The sequence below is a fragment of the Sminthopsis crassicaudata genome, chromosome 2 (genome assembly GCF_048593235.1).
Source record: "Sminthopsis crassicaudata isolate SCR6 chromosome 2, ASM4859323v1, whole genome shotgun sequence".
NCBI classification, from domain to species: Eukaryota; Metazoa; Chordata; class Mammalia; order Dasyuromorphia; family Dasyuridae; genus Sminthopsis; species Sminthopsis crassicaudata.
The window spans coordinates 79,462,277-79,486,497 of NC_133618.1; the positions used below are offsets into that span (position 1 = coordinate 79,462,277).

Consider the following 24,221-nt stretch of genomic DNA (forward strand, 5'->3'; position numbering starts at 1 on the left):
CATTTATCAATTGGAGAATGGCTTGATTTCTTATAGAGTCAATTCTCTATTTACTTTGGAAATGAGGCCTTTATTAGAACTTTTAACTGTAAAAATGTTTTCAGTTTGTTGCTTCCCTTCTAATCTTGTTTGCATTAGTTTTGTAAGTACAAAAGCTTCTTAATTTGATATAATCAAAATTTTCTATTTTGTGATCAATAATGATCTCTAGTTCTTCTTTGGTCACGAATTCCTTCCTCCTCCACAAATCTGAGAGATAAATTATCCTATGTTCCTCTAATTTATTTATGTCGTTGTTCTTTATGCCTAAATCATGGACCCATTTTGATCTTATCTTGGTATGTGGTGTTAAGTGTGGGTCCATGCCTAATTTCTGCCATACTAATTTCCAGTTTTCCCAGTTTTTGTCAAATAGTGAATTTTTATCCCCAAAATTGGGATCTTTGGATTTGTCAAACACTGAATTGCTATAGTTATTGACTATTTTGTCCTGTGAACCTAACCTATTCCACTGATCAACTAATCTGTTAGATCAGGTACAGCTAGGCCACCTTCATTTGATTTTTTTTTCCCATTAATTCCCTTGAAATTCTTGACCTTTTGTTTCTCCATATGAATTCTGTTGTTATTTTTTCTAGGTCATTAAAATAGTTTCTTGGGACTGTTTGGTATAGCACTAAATAAATAGATTAGTTTAGGGAGTATTGTCATCTTTATTATATTCGCTCAGCACTTAATATTTTTCCAATTATTTAAATCTGACTTTATTTGTGTGGAAAATTGTTATGGGCCAGAACTTGAAACAAGGTGCTTAGTTCACACAAGGAGTTCACACCTTTGGAGAGCATATATAGACTGGGGACTTCAGAAGATTCACAACTAGGATTGACTTCCAGGAGATTCACAGGTCAGAAACCCACAAGCCCATTCTCTGGGAGGAGGAGTCAAGATTCATTCCAACTTCCACCTTTGTGCTGGAGGAAGACATTGGGAGGACAAGAGGCTGGAGCTGGCTGGAGAGATTCGGAGAGAGCTCTTGGAACCAAGGAGAGAGATAGGCCTCTATTAAAGCCAACCGGACCCAGGAAGATTCAGGACTTTGAAGGACACAATAAAGGATCTGGACTTTAACTTCTGGCTGCATTTGGGATTGCTGAATTGAACTGAAATGAAGGCTGCCTCCAGAAGCTCCCCAAGGAACCTGCTCACAGAGAACGATTAAAATTTAGAGAAAAGAACATTACAGAAAGTGTTTTGTAATTTTGCTCATGTAATTCCTGACTTTCCTTTGATAGACAGATTCCCAAATATTTTATGCTATCAACAGTTATTTTGAATAGAATTTCTCTTTTATATCTCTTGCTGTTGGATTTTGTTGGTAATGTATAAAAATGCTGAGGATTTATTTTGTATCCTGCAACTTTGTTAAAGTTGTGATTTATTTCTAATAGCTTTTTAGTAGAATCTCTGCCTAAGTATACCATCATGTCATCTGCAAAGAATGATAATTTGGTTTCCTCATTACCTACCCTAATTCCTTCAATCTCTTTCTCAACTCTTACTGCCAAGGCTAGTGTTTCTAATACAATATTGAATAATAATGGTGATAGTGGGCAACCCTGTTTCATTCCTGATCTTATTGGGAATGGTTCTAGTTTATCCCCATTACATATAATACTTACTGATGGTTTTAAATATATGCTCCTATCTTAAAGAAAAGTGCATTTATTCCTGTACTCTCAAGTGTTTTTATTAGGAATGGAGGTTGGATTTTATCAAATGCTTTTTCTGCATCTATTGAGATGATCATATGATTTTTGTTAATTTGGTTATTGATATAATCAATTATGCTAATAGTTTTCCTAATATTGATTCAGCCCTGCATTCCTCGTATAAATCCTACTTGGTCATGGTGTATTATCCTGGGGATGATTTTCTGTAATCTTTTTGCTAATATTTTATATAAGATTTTTGCATCAATATTCATTAGGGAGATTGGTCTATAATTTTCTTTCTGTTTTCAACCTACCTTGTTTAGGTATCAGTACCATGTCTGTGTCATAAAAGGAATTTGGTAGGTCTCCTTCAAACCCTATTTTTTAAAATAGTTTATATAGCATTGGAGTTAATTGTTCTTTAAATGTTTGGTAGAATTCACATATAAATCCATCTGGTCCTGGGGATTTTTGTCAGGGAGTAGCTTGTTCTATTTCTTTTTCTAAGATGGGACTATTTAACCAATTTACTTCTTCCTCTGTTAATCTAAGCAAGCTATATTTTTGAAGGTATTCTTCCATTTTATTTAAGTTATTGGTTTTATTGGCATAAAGTTGGTCAAAGTAACTCCTCATTATTGCTCTAATTTCCTCTTCATTGGTGATGAGTTCTCCCTTTTCATTTTTAAGACTAACAATTTGATTTTCCTCTTTCCTTTTTTAAATCAGATTTACTAAAGGTTTATCTATTTTGTTGGTTTTTTCATAGAACCAACTCTTAGTTTTATTAATTTATTCAATAGTTTTTTTACTTTCAATTTTATTAATCTCTCCTTTTATTTTTAGAATTTCAAGTTTAGTGTTTGTCTGGGTTTTTTTAATTTGTTCCTTTTCTAGCATTTTTAGTTGCAAGCCCAATTCACTGACCTTCTCTTTCTCTATTTTATGCAAGTAGGCCTCTAGAGATATAAAATTTCCCCTTATTACCGCTTTGGCTGAAGCCCACAAATTTTGATATGACATCTCATTATTGTCATTTTCTTGAGTTAAGTTATTAATTATGTCTGTGATATGCTGTTTCCTCCAATCATTCTTTAGTATGAGATTATTTAGTTTCCAATTATTTTTTTGGTCTATTTTTCCCCTGGCTTTTTATTGAATGTAATTTTCATTGTATCATGGTCTCAAAAGGATGCATTTACTATTTTTGTCTTACTGCATTTGAGTTTGAGGTTTTTATGTCCTAATATATGGTCAATTTTTGTATAGGTTCCATGAACTGCTGAGAAGAAAGTGTCCTTCTTTCTGTCTCCATTTAGCTTTCGCCAAAGATCATATCAAACTTTTCTAGTATTCTATTTACCTCTTTGACTTCTATCTTATTTATTTTGTGGTTTGATTTATCTAATTCTGAGAGTGCAAGGTTGAGATCTCCCACTATTATAGTTTTGCTGTCTATTTCTTTTTGCAGCTCTCTTAATTTCTTTTTTAAGAATTTAGATGCTGCACCACTTGGTGTATATATGTTTAATATTGATATTGCTTCATTATCTATACTAATCTTTAGCAAGATATAGTGCCTTTCCTTATCTCTTTTAATTAGATCAATTTTTGGTTTTGCTTGATCTGAGATCAGGATGGCTATCCCTGCTTTTTTGACTTCAGCTGAAGCATAGTAGATTCTGCCCCAACCTTTTACCTTTACTTTGTATGTATCGCTCTACTTCAAGTGTGTTTCCTGTAAACAGCATATTGTAGGATTCTGGCTTTTAATCCAGTCTGCTAACCCCTTCTTTTTTTATGGGGGAGTTTACCCCATTCACATTTATGGTTAAAATTACTAATTTTGTATTATTTGCCATCTTATTAACCCTTGCTTATGCTTTTCTCTTTTCCTTCCCTCTTACCGCCCCCTCCGCAGTATTGAACTTGTGAGCACCACTTGCTTCTCACAGCCTTCCCTTTTTTAGTATCCCTCCCCCCACCTTAAGAGTTCTTCCCCTTTTCTTACCCCCTTTTCCTCACAATTTCTATACTCCCTTCTGCTTAGCTTACTCCTTCTCTTTTCATTTTTATCCTCCAACTTTTCAATGCGGTGGGAGAAGTTTCACCATAAATTGAATAGGTTTAATATTTTTTCTCTTTAAGCCAGTTCTGATGAGAGTAAGATACACACTATGTTCATCCCCCTCCCTTCTTTCTCTCAGATATAATAGGTTTCCTTGGCCTCTTCATCAGATGTAGTACCCCCATTTTACCCCTTTTCTGGTACAATTTCCTTTCCACCTCTAGTTTCTAGAAAAAATTATACATGTGTTCTTTATATATCTTTATAACAGAAATATAATTCCCAACATTTCTTTTTACCTTTTTGGGTTTCTCTTGAGTCCTATATTTGGAGATCAAACTTTTTGTTTAGTTCCGGCTTTTTCATCAGAAACAGATGAAATTCACCTATTTCGTTGAATGTCCATCTTCTTCCCTAGAAAAAAATGCTCATTTTGGCTGGGTAAGTTATTCTTGGTTGCATACCAACTTCCTTAGACTTTTGGAATATCAGATTCCAGGCCCTTCGATCCTTTAATGTGGATGCTGCTAGATCTTGTATAGTCCTTATTGTGGCTCCTCTATATCTGAATTGATTTTTTTCTAGCAGCTTGTAGTATTTTTTCCTTGGTCTGACAGTTCTGGAATTTAGCCATTATATTTCGTGGAGTTTTGATTTTAGAGTCCCTTTCATTAGGTGATCGATGAATTCTTTCAATGTCTATTTTATAGACAATGTCTGTTTCTATAACATCTGGGCAGTTCTCTTTGATAATTTCCTAGAAAATAGTGTCCAGGCTCTTTTTTTTTCATCATATTTTTCAGGAAGTCCAATAATTCTCAGATTATCTCTCCTAGATTTATTTTTCAGGTCTGTTGTTTTCTCAAGAAGGTATTTGACATTTTTTTCCCATGGTTTCATTTTTTTTTTTTGGTTTTACTTGATTGATTCTTGGTGTCGCCTCAAGTCATTCCTTTCCATTTGTTCAATTCTGATTTTTAATGAATTATTTTCTTCATTTATTTTTTTTGTTTCTTTTTGTAATTGTCCAATTGAATTTTTAAATGAGTTGTTTTGCTCTATGGAATTTTTTTTCCATTTTGCCAATTTTATTTTTTAGAGCGCTATTTTCTTTTTCCAATTCACTAATTCTGTTTTCCTTGGAGTTGTTTACTTTTTCCAATTCACTAATTCTGTTTTTCAAGGATTTTATTTCTTTATCCACTCTCTTTAAATGAGTGGGATGACTTATCCAGACTCTCTTGCCAAGCTTCCCTTTCCTTTTCCCATTTTTCTTTTAGCTCTCTTGTGAAAGCCTTTTTAATTTCTTTTATAAGAGTCTTGTGTGTTGAGGACCAGATCATATTACCCTTTGGGGATTCATATGGAGACAGTTTGTTTCTAGTCTCCTCAGGGTTTAAAGTCTGCTCTCTATCCATATAGAAGCTATCAATAGTTACTAGAGCCCATTTTAATTTTTTGCTCATTTTGTCAAAGAAGAGTCAAAGAAAACAAACTAACAAAAAAAAAATGCAGTCTGCTTTTCTTTTTGGGGGGGAGGGGGCTGGATGGTATTATGGAGCTTCCTTCACAGCCTGCAGAGGGCAGCAGTGAGGTACTAGGAGGACAGTAATATCTGTGCTTTAAGTCTCTTAGAGCATCTGAGACACTCCAGGTGGGTGTGGCCAGGCCCCAAGAGATCCTAACTTTTCAGGGTTATAGTCTTTAACTCTATGTTTATAGCTTCTCTGCTGATCTTTGGCTTGCTACCAGGGCAAAGTAGCCACACTATAGGAAAGCTTTCCCCACAGAAATGGCTGAGGTCACACCCCATCCCCCTCAGGTCTGCTCAGTGTAAGCTGCCTTCCATCTGCGCCTAATCTAACCATCCCTGCCCACAAGCAAAAACAGACCTTTTTTAGTGAATTTGGAGGATATCTTCTGTTGGCAATTATTTGTGGGTTTTTTCAGTCAAGCACTAATTCCAAGGCCTTGTTATGAAAATAAATTTTTGAGACCAAGATGGAGCTTAAATAGATGTGTGTGTCCTCTCCTACCATCTTGGTTGGAAGTCCCATTTTACCATTTTTTTACTTTCCTTTCCTTCCTCCCCTCCCCCCACAAAGGTCTGTCTCTTCTTCAAACTCACTTATGTTTTTGACATTGTGGTCATTTAGATTTTTCATGACTGTCTTTTACATATGTACTTTACTAGTTATATTCTTTTAGGAGGGAAGAGAAATTATTTCTTTAGATTTTGAGGGAATGTGATATAGTAGGAAGAGTCTGAAATTAAACTCCAACTTGGCCACACTTAGTATGTGTCGTGTGGAATAGAGAGATAAGGTGCAGAACTTACAGAAATTCTTTTTCTGTATTTTATTTTCATTATTTCTGTGTTTCCCCTATGACCTGTATAATATGTGCAGGCCCATATTTACTTGAGCCTTGGCCAGCTATAAACACATTTACTTAACCTGAGCTGATAACTTTTATCACTATTTGACATTTATCAATATTTAGTCTATTAGCTTGACCACTGTCTGTTTAATCATCTAAAAGCTGGAAGGCCTGATTTTGTTTCCTAGAAATCGGGTGATTTTGGGGAAACAGAACTCTTCCATTCCAATCTCTCTGGATAGCAACAACCAATTAGAGGCCTTCCCCTTCCCTTCTCAATGCTCTCTTACTTGTGATGTAATCTCTTGTATAAAAGCTGTGTATCTTTACTACTTCTTTAGTCCTCCTACCACTGAGCTTTCTCTTTCTCTTATCTTGTGATAGAATGGCTCATCCTCTGGAGGTATAATAAACGACCTTTCTGCTTTCTATTTTGAGTGATCTCTGAGTAGTCATTTTGGGTAAGGGTCTTCTACATCCCACAAATTGTTTATAGGCAAGTTCCTTCACTTACCTGAATTATTATTTCCTCGTTTGTAAACTGATATGTTCACTGCACTACCTGCCTCCCATGGTAGTTATTTAGATCAAATGAGAAGCTGTAGGTACAGACCTCTTTATTTGGTGTTTAAAGTTCTCAACTTAGCCACAATCTACCTTCTCAGTCTAATGATACCTGAGTTATTCTGTTGTACAGTCCTCATACACAACAGCTCATTTTTGCCTTTCCATAGGGAGATGTTATCCCTGATCTTATCTACTCTTATTTTTGAAGAGTTTAGGACTCTGAACAATAATCCTAAGTTAAAAGACATAAGTCTAATCAATTCCCACCCTCATGTGGGACTTGATCTGTCTGTTGATGCAAAGATTCTCTTCCCTTGCTATGTCTTAATGTAGTCCTGACCTACTCTCCTTTCTCCCCAGTTCTGTTATGAACCAAATATCCTCCTAGTCTATGGTTCTTTCATCTCATTAACTTCCCAAATGAGACATATAGCTCTCTCCGAAAGACGTATTCCTAGACACATCTGAGGTTCAGGTTTCTCTCTGACAAAATGAGTCAGGCAATGTTAACCTTCTCCTTGTGCCCCACTATCCCTTCTATCACTTTGCCACTAGAATTCATGCTTCCTTTTCCCAATCTGTTGCCAAGTCCTTCAACATTCCCTTTGCGCCTCATCTCTTATTTCTACCCCCCACTTTTCTGCTAAGACACTCAGCAATCAAGGGCAGGCCTTTGGCACCTCTTATCTGGACTACTGCTATAGCTTGCTGGTTAACTCCCTGTCTCACTCCAGCTCCAGCTGTCTGTCTGTCTATCTAGCTCATTGTCTATCAACTCAACTATGCAAGTAATCTTTCTTCCCTAACTGATCAAAGAATATGAAAAGCAGTTTTCAGAAGAAAAAATCCAAGCTATCACAAGTCATATGAAAAAATGCTCTAGATACCTAATGATTAGAGAAATGCAGATTAAAACAACTTTAAGGTTTCATCTCATACATCAGATTGACAAAGTTGACAAAAAAAGAAAATGACAAATGTGGAAAGGCCTATGGAAAAAACAAATACATTAATGCATCCCTGTGGAACTGGGAACTGATTTGACCATTCTGGAAAGCACTTTGAAAGTAAGTCCCCAAAGTTAAGCTGTGCATAAACCTTTGGCCAATGAGAACTATACTATGTCTGTACCTCAAAGAAATCAAAGAAGGAGAAGGATCCATATGTACAAAAATATTTGTAGCAACTCTTTTTTTGTGTGAGTAGAAGTACAGTACTGGAAACTGAGAGCATGCACATCAAATGGGGAACAGCTAAACAAATTATGCTATGAATATGATGGAATGATAAAAGGCATGGTAGTTACAAAAAAGCCTGGGAAGATTTGTATGAATTGATGGCAAGGTGAAGTAAGAAGAAACAAGAGAACAATTTATATAGTAACAATAATATTGTAGAGATAATCAATTTTGAAAGACTTTAGAATTCTGACCAACATGATAACCGACCACAATTTTAAAGTACTTATGATGAAGCATACCTCTAGATAAAGACATGATAAGACTCAAGAGTACAGACTGAAGCAGGTTTTTTCTTTTCTCTCTTTTTTTGATATGCCTAAAATGGGGATTTCTTTTGCATGATACATGACAGCAATGTGTTTTGGTTTTTCTCAGTGAGTGGGGGAGGGAAAGGAGGGAGAGAGAGAATTCAGAACTGAAAATAAAACAAAATTCAATGAAACAAAAGATGCTTAAAAATGCTAAGGGGGAACAAGGAAGGAGTAACAAGGATGACTCACAGGAAGTCACAAGGATGTACAGTGACAGCTCAGAAATAAATCTGACCACAACAGGGAGGTCATGGAAAGAAATAATATGAATTAGACTTAAGAGAGGTGAGAAGCAGAGTATGGAGGGCTTTAAGTGCTACTTTGAAATGTTTATATTTTATCCTAGAAGCAAATACAGAGATGGCATAAGCATTTCTGTGTTGCAGGACTATCAATTGAGTAGACAGAGGATAGCCTGCAGAGGGGAAATACAGGAAAAAGTAAGTCCAGTCAGATAGACATTGAAATAATCAAGGCAAGAGATGAACTAGAGAAGAAGCAGTATCCTTCATGGTTTCCTATAACTTCTAGAATAAAGATGATTTCTTATTAATTTACTTAATATTTTCCCAGTTATTTAAAATAATTTTTTACATTTTTAAACTTTTTGAGCTCCAGATTCTCTTCCTAATCCTCACCCTCAGCCATTAAGAAACCACATGTGAAGTTACATAAAAATATTTCCATAAAAGTTATAGTGTGAAAGAAAATAGATCTCTCATCCCAATTCAAAAAAAAAAAAAAAAAAAAAAAACCAACCAAAAAACCCTAAAAAAATAAAGTTAAAAAAAAAAAGAGAGAATATGATTCAATCTGTATTCAGATACAATCAGTTTCTAAAATAAAAAGATAAACTCCTCAGCTTGGCAATTGAAGCCCTCTACAATTCAGCTCCCATTTACATCTCCAGGCTTAAAGTAAAAGTGGAGAAAAAGGGTGAGATATGAGTGATATTGTAGAGGCAGAAACAACAGGATTCAGCAACTGATTGAAGGTAAGCTGCTTCTTTGTCTTCAGCCTTCTGCACCCTCTCTTCCTCCTGGTTATATTCTCTGTTTGATTTACATGACTGATTCTCCTGATTCTCATCTAGGCTGCTTGATCACTTCTTTTCAATCTTCTTTGCTGGACCATGTTCCAATTTCTGCCTTATAATCATGAGTGACCTTCAAGATTTTGTGGGCCTTCTCTCTTTAAATTTCTCCCTTGGAGATATCACTAACTCCTTGTGGGTTTAATTAGTATCTCAAAGCAGATGACTTCCAAATCTATAAATCCAATCTTAACCTCTCTAATGAACTTCAGTTCTAAATTGCCAATTACCTGATGGACATATCCTTAACTGGATGCCCTACTGATTATCTTAAAGTCAATAGGTCCAAAACAGAACTGATTACCTTTCCATTCTAAATCTGCCTCTCCTGCAGAGAGGTATCCCAAATAGATCATAAAAAAGGGGAAAGGACCCACATATGCAAAAATGTTTGTAATAGCCTTTTTTATAGTGGCAAAAAACTGGAAACTGAGTTGATGCCCATCAGTTGGAGAATGGCTGAATAAGTGAGGAATATTATTGAATATTATTTTTCTATAAGAAACTATCAGCAGGATGATTTGAGAGAGGCCTAGACAGACTTACAGGAAGTGATGCTAAGTAAAGTGAGTAGAAGTAAGAGAACATTTTACACAGCAACAAAATTATGTGATGATTAACTCTAATGGACCTGGCTCTTTTCAACAATGAGATGATTCAAGCCAATTTCAACAGATTTAGGATGGAGAGACCCATCTGCATCCAGACAGAGGACTAGAGAGCTGTAGTACAGCATAGTATTTTCAATTTTGTTCTTGTTGTTTGCTTGTGTATGGTTTTCTTTTTCATTTAAAAAAATTTTTCCCCTTTTTGATCTGATTTTTCTTGTGCAGAATGATTAATGTGGCAATATGTCTAGAAGAATTGCACAAGTTTAACATATATTGGATTACTTGCTGTCTAAGAGAGAGGGTGGGGGAAGGGAGGGAAAAATTTGGAACACAAAGCTAGGGTGAATGATGAAAACTATTTTTGCATGTATTTTGAAAATAAAAAGCTATTATTTAAAAAATAAATAAAATAAAACATCACCATTCTCCCAATCACTCATTTCCTAACTTGGAGTTATTCTAGATTTTCTCCTTTCTCTCAATCCTCATATCCAATCAGTTGCTAAGTTCTGCCTCTTCTACCTCTATAAAATTTCTCTTGTTCATCTCCTTATTTCTACTTGCATAGTTATTACCTTATGTCATAGTCCCATCATCTCTCATCTAGATTATTCTATTAGCTTTTCTAATTTATCCTCTTTCCTCCAATTTCTTCTCTCTTCATTCCATATAACTGCCAACATAAACTTTTTTTTTTTTTCCTGAGGCAATTGGGGTTAATTAACTTGCCCAGGGTCACATGGCTAGAAAGTGTTTAGTATCTGAGGCCAGATTTGAAATGATTTAATAGTACTTTTTTCCCCCAACTACATATAAAGACAATTTTAAAAATTCATTTTTTGGAAGATTCTGAATTCCAAATTTTTCTCCCTTCCTCCCCCTCCCCAAGAAGGCAAGCAATCTGATACAGGTTATACATATACAATCATGAAAAACATATTTCCACATTAGTCAATTATTAAAGAAGATACAGAACAAAAGTGAAAAAGCCACAAAAAAAAATGAAAATAGCATGCTTTGATCTGCAGACTCGATCACTTCTTTCTCTAGATTTGGATAGCATCTTCAATCATAAGTGTTTTAGAACTGTTTTGGCCATGGGTTCTTGAAAGCTGTGGCAACAGAGAACAAGCTCTGCCCAGGATCTACCATGCCTAAAGGCTTGCAATGCCAGCTTAGTGATGGCTATTATTGAGGACTAGCCTAGTTGATACTGTAGATGATCCTTCCCATATCTCTTATGGGATGAAATAATGGATCCACGAAGCAATGAACTCTGCAGGCACTTAATAAGTACTTATGAAACTGAATATGTTCAAGATTATCCCTGTCATTAAGTCAGAATAGTCTTGTCACTCTACTCTGCTGTGGTACCTCTGTTTTGGTTGCTGATAAGTTACATAGCTTCTATTTTGGTACCTCTCCCCTTTTCCAACTATTTTAAGAGAGCTCTAAAGCATAGTTCACATCCTGAACTACATCACATAACATTTCAATTTCTTTCTGAACTAATAACTCTTATATGATTAAGAGATTAAGAGAGTTAGCTAGTCACTGGTGCAGATTGAAATGTAGCAGGCATGACATTATATCCAAGTAGATTTTTTTTAATTAAAAAAAAAAAAGATATATGTATATATATAGACAAATTATATATTATAATAATGATGCAAACTGAGTAGCCATTTCACCCATTATAACTTACTATGAATATATATAGTCTAATGACTATGAATATAGTCTAACGACTAGATGCTGCCAGTCTAGCATTTTTAGTTCTATAGAAATGACATACAACGTCTTGATACAATCTCTAACCTGGATTTTCTATGCACATTTTATAATCATCAGTGTTATAAAGCTGGCCTACAAGGAAGTGACTTTTAACTATGTCCTAATTCTATGTAATTGTGAATCTTACCTTTCTTCTGTCCTCTCATGAACTTCATCAACAATAATGTGGGTGACTCCCTGTAGGGCTGTGTCTCCTTCTAGCCTTCTCAGCAGCACTCCTGTGGTACAGTATAACAACCTGGTAGCTGAGGACTAAAGGACAAAGGATAAAATAATTAGTCGAATAATTAGTCAACTAAAAAAGCAAACACACATACCAAAAGCCTCATTTATGACTTAAGAATGTGAAGTCATTTGTCCTGGCAAATCAGTGCAAAGATACAGCCTATAGGGAGTGTTAGGCCAAGCCCTTATATAATTCTTGTCTGTTAACTGGGTCTTGTCTCTCCTTATCCAATTGCTCGTGGGGAGGGAGATGCCCTTTCTCGTAAGATTGTAATAAAATTCCTTTCTGCTTTTGCCTTGAGAAATCTCCTTAATTTATTTGATTTATTTGAGCTGGTGGATTTGTCGCACACTGTTATGAAAAAAAAATTCTGTGAGTCTTAAAAATTATCAATTAATTTAGGTAAAATTAAATTAATTCATATTAAGGGTAAATATTATCTATAAATTGAGGTGATTGAACTTGAAGGTCCCTTCTAAATTTAGCATTCTCTATCATTTTATTCTGTAAATTCAAACCCAAATTTAACTCATACTCTTGCTATCAATAGCTGTGATTTTCAAATCTAAAACAATAGGAAGTATTATAAAATACACAAGTGACTGTATCTGAAAAATATAAATCAGAATTAAATTGCTTCTTGTTTGAATAAGGTCAATAAATCACTCAACAAAAGCAAAATATTTAAATTTTAAAACACTCTAATTGGTAATTTCTATCAATGAAGATTAAAAGCTTCCAAAGAAAAAACAGAGATATGCCTGAATAAGACTTGTCTTAAAATTTCTCTAGAAACATTTCACTGAATTTATCCTGAAGGTGCATCATCCAAATTTTCTTCAAATCTTTAGATCAAAAGTACTCTTTAAACATAACAATGGTATATTTATAATACATGATAAATTATAAAATATTATATAAAGTATAATAATATACATAATTATAATAAGTAATATACTTGTAATATAGTAATAAGTGAGCAAGCTACAAACCTTGATGCTTTCTAAGCGGATCTGGTATCCTACAGTAAGACCTATTTTTTCTGCTCTCTCTTTAGCCACACGTTCAGCTACGGAAATAGCAGAGATCCGTCGAGGCTGGGTACAGATGATGTTTGCTACCTTCTCAGGAGGCCCATACAGAGTATCATCCAGAATAAACTGAGGGATCTGGGTAGTTTTCCCACATCTACATCAAAAAGACCCCACACACACATACACATAACCAAAGCAAAGTTTTATGAAAAAGTCTTTAATTTCTATAGTTTTCTCTAGCTTTTTATTTTCAGAAAAATCAATAAATGATGATATTATGGGAAAGGGATAAAAGCAGTTATGCTATTCCTTGTAGTTTCATCTTATTTACAAGAAAAAATAATCTTTCAACTTTTTAATTTATAGCTGCTAAACAAAGGATGAAAAGGCCAATTGCCTAAAATAACTATTTCTTTGTCTGTAAAATGGGGCTTTTGATAGCAATAATAATAGCAATGAAAATAAAAGTAACAACAATGAGTATTTTTATAGCACTTTAAAGACTGTAAAACATTTTTAAAATATTATTTCATTTGTTCCTTATAAAAACCCTGGAAAGTGAAAGCCATTATTTCCCCCATTTTACAGATGAGGAAGCTAAGATAGAGAAAGCTAAGTGACTTGCCCAAGGTCAAATAACTAGTAAATGCTTGAGGCTAGATTTGAACTCCTTCCTGAGTCCAGGTCCAGCAGTTTGTCTACTGTACCAGTAGATGCCTCTCTTTTAGAGGTATAATGCTTTTGAAAATTACACTTTTGGACAAAAGATTAGTTTATGTCTAAATATACTAGAGACTATAAAAATGTAGCATATATTTTGACATAATATTATACTTGGCTATAAAATGCTAGATATTTCTTTCACTATTAATATTTATTTATTTAGAAACTAAAACTACAAAAATAATCCTGGCTCCTAATAAATATGCTTCCATGTTTAAAAAAAAATATGAAATTAAATCACAATTGCTCAATACATAATTAAGTTTATATTAAATTTCCCTCTCTACCAGAAAAAGGAGAAACTGGGAAAATATCTTATATTATGCCCCAAATGATTTCAAATCTTGGGCTTAAAACCACAGGAAATTCTAAAGATGAATTCCTTTTCAAAATAAACACTCTGAAATTATTCTTTAAACTCAAATATGATTCCTCTTGGGGAATCTTATCCTAAAGGATTCTTAAACGATTGTTAAGTGGGTATTTCCTTCACCTATTCATAAGCAGTTGTCAAAAAGAAAATAAAAATAGAAAACCCCCTTCCCCCACCAAAAACAAACAAACCACCAATCAATATAGAGCCAACTATGATTAAAATTACAACCACAAAAAGCAGTTCTACTCTGACAAAAACAAATATTTTATTAGTAGATAATTGGTCTAGGTTAACCAGGGTCTATACCACATTCTAATATTTAGATTAAATCTCCATTAAGAATACATCACACTCTTACCCAGTCATACCACTCACAACAAGCACTTGGTGCTTGCTCAGCAAATCAAGAATGGTTTCTCTTTCTTCCCAAGCAGGGAGTGATCGTCTCTCTTGCAGAATTGACTGGTATTGTCTGGAAGCCTAATATAATCCAAAGGTATCAAGACAATCAAATTGTGCAATCATTATCCCACAAAGCCTTGAGGACATTTAAAAAAGCCTACAAGAGAAACTCACTCCTTGGGTTTAAACACTTTTCCTGCTTTACCCAGTAATAGTTTCTCCATCACATAAAATATCCATTTCAAGCAATAACAATAATAATAATGATAATTGAGTTTCTTCACATGAGAACAGCTCTTACACAAGAACTTCATCTGGAGACCCAGCTCAGCATTGAGCAGTCATGGGGTTACTGACTATCTATTACAATTGGGAATAGAGTTTTCTATCATCTAAAAAATTTATAAAACCATATAATTTCCAGCATATTCCACTTGTATATGCGTGTGAACTCTGAGCAACTGAGTTGTTCTATTCTAATTTTAAAAGGCTTCATTGCTTAAATATTTGTAGTGATCACAATCAACTCTGATTCTGAATGTTGGTATCACCATATACAAATGAGCATTTTCCCTCAGAATGTAAAATCATCAAATTTTAGAGCTCAAAGGGACATAAGAGATTATCTAACCCAATTCTTTTATTTTACAAACAAGGAATCTTGGGCCTAGAGTGAAGTAACCTGCACAATGTGATAGAGCTAATTTTATATCAGGGCAGATATTTAAATCACCTTTATTTATTTGGATGTCTTCAGAAATTAATCTGTTTATTAGCAGGTATCTAATTCAGGGCTATATATTTTGTTCAAAGCATCACTTGGTCTATACTATACTAAAACCACATGGTTCTAAAAATGATTTGAATTTTGTTATTACGCAACCCTATGGGCTGATATTTAAAATCAGAAGTCTGACATACAGAAAACTTAAAACAGATTGACATGCAAGAGCATGTGGGAAGGGGAATACTGAGCTTCCTTTTCTCCTATCTGTTACAAACTGCTAAACACTGTTTTACCATATTCTACCTTTTTTATGTGAAACTGCTTGCAAATTTTAGCATTTTCAGGACATATAGACTTAGCCTGCCAATCACATCTTCTGGAAATCTTTTTCTTGAGGTTGACATAGCTTTCATTCTCTACAAAAACTGGTGTAAGACCTTCATCATCATCTTCCTCCTCATCAGGTTCCACTTCTCTCTTCACTAGACAGTAAACAGAAAATAAAACATGAAACTAATATGAAGTTAAAATGACAAAGAAAAATGATACTTATTGAGTAATAAAACGATTACATTTATAAAAAAATGGAGAGAAAGGAGGTAGGTTGTGATAAATGATAAATTTTGGAAGTATATTCCATCAGATGCTTTTTGCTCTCACTTCACTAAACCTTTTGAAATAGTTTAACTGTCTATAGAACTTTCTTTGAGCATAGATATTAAAATAAGACTTTAAACCTGATGGTAAAAAAAAAAAAAATCAAGGTATTGCTTTTGTTGGAATTTTGATAGCATAAAGTAGTCTTGCTTAAAAAAAAGTATGAGTCGTCACATGAAATCAAATAAATGTTATATGAAAAATTCAATTATAAAGAATACATTCTTGAGGACTCTACAGGATTGGTAGATTAAGTGTGGCAAGGATAACAGTTCCCTTTAGAGATGATTCCTAGAGTTAGCAATAGGAACAGAGGATTGAAGGTTCCATTTCACATAAGGAGAATTTTGCAGTGAGCTGCAGAAAATACTCTGCTGCTTCTTGATTCTTGAAGTCTTCCAGTGAAAGTAAACTCACTGCCTAAAAAGCAATGCATTCTACTTTTAGACAGCACCATTAGGAAATTCAGCCCTCTGTCTCTTTATATCTTTTCCTTATTCTATCCTCTGGGGACAAACAAAATAAATCTAAGGTCACTTCCATGTGACACCTCATTAGATACTTGAAAACAGCTATCATGACCACCTAAAGTACTCTTTTCTACTATTCCTCATGTAGCCCTTTACTTTTCTGGTTACTATTCTTTGAATACTTCTGGATTTATCAATGTTTTTCTTAAAAATAGTACACAGAATTGAACACAATACTCCAGATGTGACCACAGTGTAATAGGATATTCACCCTCCTTATCCTGGACACTGCTTTTTTACACAGCCTAAAACAGAATGCATGAATTTTCTTGGCTGCCATATCACACTCTTTAGATTGGTGTCCCTTTTTGTCTCCTATTTCATCTAAGTTGATGACCTTGTCAGCTCCCCTGGATTTAGTGAGCATCTCCAAACAGATGATTCTCACATCTATTCATCCTGCCCAATCTTTTTCATAACCTTCAGTCTCACATTTTCAACAACCCACTGGATATTTTCAACTGGATATCCCATAGGAACCTAAAATTTGACATATCCAAAACAATTCATTATCCTTTTCCTCCGAATGCAATCCCCTTTTGAATTTCCTTACCTTCATGAATGGCACCCAAATCCTTCCAGTTACTTAGATTTACAACCTTAGCCTCATCCTCAATTCCTTACTTTCTCCTACCACATATATCTAATTGGCAGCCAACTGTGTTGTACCTCTTCAGTACAACTTTATTAAAATAGTATATAGTAAACCATTTTATATTCAAATGACTAAAATATTCAGAGAATATAAGATCTCACTAATTTTGTTGAGTATAAAAAAGCATTCAATTCAAAAAAATAATATCTGTCATTAAAAATTCTATTGCAATATGTTGTCTCCCAGCACATGTCAAGATTCTCCCATGCACATGTTCAGACTCAACTCTACGAGTATATAATGAAATCAACTAGATCTTTGGGGGGTTGGGGGGGGAAAATTTTCATTTAAAAACTAGAAACTTTCAAATAATTTTCTTTCCAAGTCAGCAGGAAATCAGAACCACTTTCACTTTCTGCTTGTGACAGCTCTTATGGGCAGAAAAGGTAAATGCTTTGCTGATTATCACGGGCAGATATGAGAAGCAGCCTACAGAATGTCTAACTTCTAAATTCAATATGGATTTTCTCTGCTTAATACCCTAAAAGTAATATTTTGACAGTTTACAAACCTTCTGGCACGGGATTGGAAGCAAAGGAACTATTTGGAATCATTGGTTTACGATTGGCAGCATAATTTGTTCTGTTTACAGAGGAAATTGGCAATGAGTTCACTGGAGGAATACTATACTTATGATGGGTATTTGTTAATAATTCGACAATTTCGTTTTCATCCTCCAAAAGGGTTATCAAAGAATATACTACAGGTTCAGCAGTCTCAGCAAATGTCAAGGCCTTCCCATAAAGAAACTCAGAAATATGTAAACGACAAGCAAGAGGTAGATTTTCATTGGTAGAATAAAATGCCACCAGAGGTGCTTGGAAGGGATACTTGCTACCTTCAGAAAATCTAATTTCAAGTTCATATAAAAAAGAGCCATCTTCATTAGATCTAAGATGAGAATCATCTATGGATCTTTCTGCTTTCCTTGAAAGTTGTCTTAAGGGATTTTCATGTCTGAATTTGCATTTTGATCCAAATCTACAATTTCCTTGGAGATAGAATTGACAGATTTCACGTGAAGTCTGTATATTTTTGGCACTTTTCCTCTGTTTAGATTTGCAGAGTTTATTTGTTAGATACTCCAACTCTAATCCAATTGTCCAGACTCGGTTCTGAATTCTTTCTACAAATTTTTCTCCACAAATTGATCGAAGAGCAAAGGCTTCTTCTTGCCTTTGTTCCATACACTCTTCTCGACTGACACAGGATGCTGCTGCAGATATCTCCATCCTCTTTGTGTATCTTTCTGAAAAACACTGAGAGAGCAAATGTTCCAGAGAGGCCCCAACATCACCATCACAGGATTTCAATGCTGCCTGGCAATATTCAGTATTAAAACCATACCTACAGAAAAAAGAAAATAGTCTGGAATCAATGAGATTTTCTCATCTGTAGTTAGAAGAAAGGAAGTTGACTGATAACTAAGATAGGCTAGTAACATAAGACATTCTTGTACATAGAGCCCTGGGCCTCAGAGACTTACTAGCTGTGTGATCCTGGCCAAGTCATTTCACTTATTTGTCTCAATTTTCTCATTTGTAGAATGGAGGTGATGACAGCACTTCCCTCCCAGAGTTGTTGTGAGGATCATATGAGATAATTGTAAAGTGCTTAACACAGGGTTTGGTTAGCTGGTGCTTTGTTCCCTCCCCTGTATCCTCTTTCCTTTTAAGTAATTATCTGTTTTCAAATTTTTGAATATGTTCAGAGTGGACATATCATTCCACTGTAATATAGAGAGGAAAATAACATAATTACACTGATACAGGGAGTTCCCCAGAGAGAATCTCTTCTCAGTCCCTCCTTCACACCATGCCTAGAATGTACAGCTTCCTGACTTCTGCTTCACAAAATTTCTCACTCTTTGAATGACAAGTATCAGTCAGTCAGTCAATCAATCAACAAACATGCATTAAATACCTATTACGTCCCAGTCACTGTGCTAAGTGCTGAGAATACAAAAAGAGGCAAAGACAGTATCTGCCCTCAAACTTATAATATACTGGGGGAGATAACAACACATCAATACATAAAAAAGTAAGCTATGTACAGGAAAAATACAAATTAACAAAGGGATTTGGAACGGCTGGAAAGGTTTCCTGTATAAGGTGAGATTTTAATGGGACGTAAGTAGATGAAGATGAGAGACTATTCCAGGCAAGGAGGATAAAGAAAACATCCAGAACTAAGAATTTGTGTGTTTTGTACATGGAATCAATGAGGAGGTAATTACATTGAAAAGTATACTGTATGTGTCAGGCAGTAAGGTGTAAAAGACTGTAAAGAAAGGTAGGAGGGGGGCAGATTATGAAGGGCTCTGAATGCCAAACAAAGAGCTTGATCTTGGAAGAGCTAGGATGTCACTGGAGTTGGGGGAAGAGGAAGAAGTGTGTGTGTAACGTGACTGGACCTGTGTTTTAGGAAAATCACTTTAGTGGCTGAATAGAGAATAGATTGGAATGGGGAGAAATTTGAGTCCTCCCTTCCAAACTACATAGTAATTACTTTGTATTTATGCAGTTCATAGTAAATAGATATCCTTATACATATATTAATGTTGTAGCTATATTTCTTATCTCCCCCATTAGAAGATAAGATACAAGTGAAGGTAAGATTGTTTCATTCTTTATACTTGTATCCCAAGTGTTACCACAGCATCAGGCACAAATAAGGGCTTAATGTTTTCTGGCTGAAAGATTGTCTGAAATTTATAGTTCTGGTTATTCTTTTCTGTACTTTCCTGTAAAGGGCCAGAACTAAGCAAATGCACTTGGATAATTGGAGCACATGAGACTAATTGCCAATTGGACAATTCTCTATTAACATGTTTGAAGGATGACACTCCCCAACTATTCTGTGCTGGCTCGATTGGTGGGACAAAGAAGGGGAAGTGACTTGTGTGGGTGGAGTAGGAGGAGGAAAGTGAGGCATTCTCCTGGTGGTGGAGAGAGAGGAAGGAGGTGTGGAGATTGCTAGATCTAATCCCCTGACAGTGACCCCAAAAGACCAAGAATAAAGATTTTTGATGATCCTGACTCCGACTGATTTCTGGGAAGACAGAGTTCCAGCACTTTCCCAGATATGTCAATGTCCTTCCTTAGAGGAAAAAAAAAAAAAAGCAAAAACAAAAACCATTGCCTAGGATTCAGACATGACAACACTCCAGACATGACCTTCCTCATACTGTTTCTCAACACAGCCCAAGATTGTGTGAGTTTTCTCAGCTGCCACATTATATTCCTTGCTACTTTTTACTTCCCCAGGACTTGAACACCGGGTCTGAACTTAAATTTTCCTGACTCTCCACTAGCATACATGAGGAAAGGACAGAGTGAGGAAGGAAGAGAGGGTGAGGAGAAGGAAGGAAGGGGAGGAAGAGGAGAAGACATAAATATCCAGATGAATAGAGCAAGATGTGATAGCATGCAAGCACAAAAATTTACCTGGAGAGTTTTTGGATTGCAAATGGAGATACCTCCAATTCAGGAATGTGAGGCTTCACAAATGCAGAGCTAGCATGTTCTCCATCAGTATAGTCACAAACAAGGGAAGACTTCGGACTGGTAGATGGGTACAGTTCATCATCACAATAATCAGACTCTTCTTCTTCCCCAGAAGCACCACCTCTGACCAAGAAAAACAAAACAAAACAAACAACAACAACAAAAAAAAAAAAAAAAAAAAAAGAAACAAAAAACAAAACAAAACAAACAACAACAAAAAAAAAACCCAGAAACAAAAAACAAAACAAAACAAAACAAACAAACAACAACAACAACAACAAAAAAACAGAAACAAAAAACAAAACAAAACATTACTGAAGTAATAATATGATTTGAATTTATTTCAAAGAGGAATTAATCAAGTTTCTAACAATTTAGTTCAAGGATTCAGATTATGATTACTTCAAAAAATAAAATGAAAATGAAAAGCTTAATTGACTTGTCATTTTAGCGTGATCCTCAGATAACTTAGCTATCACCCAATTCCTTTTCCTTCTTCTAACAACCACTGAAATCCTTCTCTGCCTCCCCCTCCCCCCCAAAGTTCCCTCTCTTTAATTTGGAATAGATATGATGCTGAATAAGAAGGGAAAAGAGCTGTCCATAATTAACTATACATTAATTCTTGGGATTTGAAATGAGCAACTTTTCTATCTGAAGTTGGGAGTCTTATGCCATTAAAAAAACCTGGAAAATAACCAACATTACAGTAAAAGCCTATGGTGTCAAGAAAATCTTTAATTCATAGGAGACATGATGGTATGATGGAAAGACCATTGCATCTGAAGTCAGAAGATGTGGGCTTGATTCTCAGGATCTGCTTTCTACAACCTGGGTGATTTAAGACATTTTACTTCTGTGGGCCTCAGTTTATTGTGAAACAGGGGGCTGGAGACTAGATGACTGCCATAGTCCCTTGAAATTCTATTTCTGATTCCTGTAATCCTAGATTTAATGCTCAGGGACTAAAATTTTCCTTCTTAAAGATAAAATTTGTTCCCAATACAACTTTCTTTTCTAAGAGGGTCAATTTTTCCCATTTTTGAGCCTCGGATAGGTAGACTGACGTACAAAAAAGCAATGAATGAGAAAAAAGAATTGAAAAAAGTAAAGAGTCAGCAAAGGACTTGTTGTAATCATATAAAAGAACTAACTCAAATCCAGCCTCCGGTTCCTGTCCTTGGAGTTCTCGAAGAAGAGCTTTGACTTTTTCCTGATTTTCAGAAGTCATACGGAGAGTTTGTAAGGGCACTCTGGTGTTAGGCCTCCGTTTTGGTTGTGCTCCCACTTTGTTCGTGCTGCTGCCAGACCTAATAAGGAAATCAGACCAAAATTCTACATTTAGTTAAGATCTGAGGTTACCTATTTCCTGGTCACCCACCACATGTTATATTAGATTATCAAGCAGCTTACAAAAGACAAAGAAAGGAAAGAAATAGTAATACAGGATATATCTTTTAGGTTCCTGAAATATCCATCAGCTTTTCATATTGCCTAGAAAAACTTGAAAAGAACAGCTGTTTCATAATTGTTTTCACTAACCTAGAAGCACACAGAAAAACACAATAGTGACATGAGACTTTGGAAGAAGTATCACCATTGTTGTTAGTCCTTCTTTTTCAAAGAAAACCAATGACATCCTAAGAGTGAATAGTGTATGATTTGAATTTGTGAGGCAGAGCTGCACAAAGTCATCAAATCATCTTTAGTTCATTCTTTAAGGCAGAAGCACAATCTGAACATAATGAATAGTTTCTCCCTATTTGTCAACATTAGGCATAACTTGTCATGTGCAAGATATTGTTAGATATAAAATAAGACTTGGTCTCTGCCCTCAAGAAACTTGAAATCTAAAATAAAGAAAAAAGGACAAGCAAAAGCACAAATATCTGGAAAACAAGAGAACAAAAGTATCACACCAAATAATACAAATTAAAAAAAAAATTGAGAAAAGTCAATGTTGACAAATGAAAGAATCTAGTACAAAATAATTCTTATGTGAAATATAACACAAGGCTAATTCAACTGTTTATGTTCTCTTTACTGATCTGACAGCCTAAGCACTGGCTGAGAAAAATTAGGATCACAGCTAGAGGGATGAATTAGGATTTCAAAGGAAAAGTCTTAACCCTTCATTAATCAATATTATTGATCATAAGAAAGTCTTTTGAATGAGAGGAAGAAATATTGGAACCACAAATGACTAATCGGAGCTCAGGAGAAGTGAGCAAGATGTTTTCTCCAGTTTCTTCACTGGCCTTCAGGTGGTGGTGGACACTAAGAGGGCAGCTCATGGAGGGAGGAGCAGACAGGGACTAATTAGGTGAAGTGACTGATTGAGGGGTTGTGGAAGAAGAAAAATAAGACAAAGGCCTTTTAGTGAAACTTCCAAGTAGAAGCAGTATCTTTCTCCTTAAATGTCTCACAGCACTTTGTGTGGCGCTCTTATTTATCTTTGTAATGACAGTTGTTATGAATGTGTCTTATCTTTTCTATTAAATTGTGTAACTGTTAAGGGTAAGGACTATTCTTTATTTATTGTACTCTGAATACCTAGAATGAGCCTAACAAACATCTGCTGAATTGAAATATTTATTGAAATTCAACAATGCCTAAAAAAAAATATACCACCAAAGCCAACCAAGTTTCAAATCCTCAAGTCCGATAGCTTGTCTCAGAAAATGTACTGTTCCCAGGATATAGCATTTCAATTTACCAACACACAAGCTTTTTTTTTTTTTTTTTACAAGAAAGGATAACTGCAGTTTTAAATTTTGGCCAATAAATTAATAGCATTTATTATATACCTACTGTGTTTCAGTAGTTGGGAGGTTAAATGGAACAGAAGGGACCACATATGATGGGACACAGAAATAAAACAGGGATTAAAAATAAAATTACCCCTGCTCTCAAATGTATCTATCAAATGTATATAAATCTATTAACTGTAAATAAATGTATGTAAATATTATGAAGCTTTTCTATATTTACATAAATTTAAGAAAACATTAACTTAGCAGTATTTGTTGACACTCTCCAATACATTTACACTTTACATAAGTTACTTCAATACTCATGCAACTGAAAATGTTCTAAGATTTAAAATTCCAAAAAGATAATGACCTGGATGAAACTCTTGAATCATCGAAGATACAAAAATCATCGCCATCATCCCAAATTTTATTTGAGCCTTTTCTACTGCCACTGGTTTGAGATTTATCAAAATGACTCTTGCCACCTCGGCCTCCTCCACCTTTTCCACCACCTCTTCCACCTCCTTTGTTTGGTTTTCCTTTTCTTCTCACAGAAGAGCTCATTTTTACCTAAAAGAAGGGAAAATAAAAATATATATATATTATTTCAAAGCTATTTTATTGGAAGCATATGTTTTATCCAAACCTGAAATAGGATTCACCAATTGAGTCCTACTTAGAAAACTACTTTAAAATACTTTTAAAAATTAGATTTACAAACTTTCAATTCCATCTAGCTTCTCAGAAACAGAGAAGCAACATGGCTTGGTGGACACACAGAGAAGACTTTGGTGAATCCAAATCCCATCTCTGACATATAATGCCTGTGTGAGCCTCAGTAAGTAACCTCTTG

At 35.0% G+C, this 24,221-nt stretch overlaps 1 protein-coding gene across 6 annotated transcripts in view; it reads right to left on the reverse strand.

The window, feature by feature from the left end:
* The window catches only part of DHX57 (DExH-box helicase 57), a 60,431-nt gene that overhangs the window by 32,052 nt on the left and 4,158 nt on the right, over nucleotides 1-24,221 (reverse strand). For 5 of the 6 annotated variants that reach the window (XM_074286624.1, XM_074286626.1, XM_074286623.1 and 2 more), the window contains 8 exons: nucleotides 23,739-23,938; nucleotides 21,770-21,925; nucleotides 20,556-20,738; nucleotides 17,621-18,456; nucleotides 15,571-15,749; nucleotides 14,497-14,618; nucleotides 12,998-13,193; nucleotides 11,907-12,031 (listed from right to left, as the gene is read on the reverse strand). In XM_074286624.1, the coding sequence (XP_074142725.1) occupies nucleotides 11,907-12,031; nucleotides 12,998-13,193; nucleotides 14,497-14,618; nucleotides 15,571-15,749; nucleotides 17,621-18,456; nucleotides 20,556-20,738; nucleotides 21,770-21,925; nucleotides 23,739-23,932 (1,991 nt within the window). In that variant the 5' untranslated portion in view covers nucleotides 23,933-23,938. Of the gene's footprint in view, nucleotides 1-11,906; nucleotides 12,032-12,997; nucleotides 13,194-14,496; nucleotides 14,619-15,570; nucleotides 15,750-17,620; nucleotides 18,457-20,555; nucleotides 20,739-21,769; nucleotides 21,926-23,738; nucleotides 23,939-24,221 lie in introns of those variants that run through there. The other variant, XM_074286628.1, reaches the window with a different exon arrangement.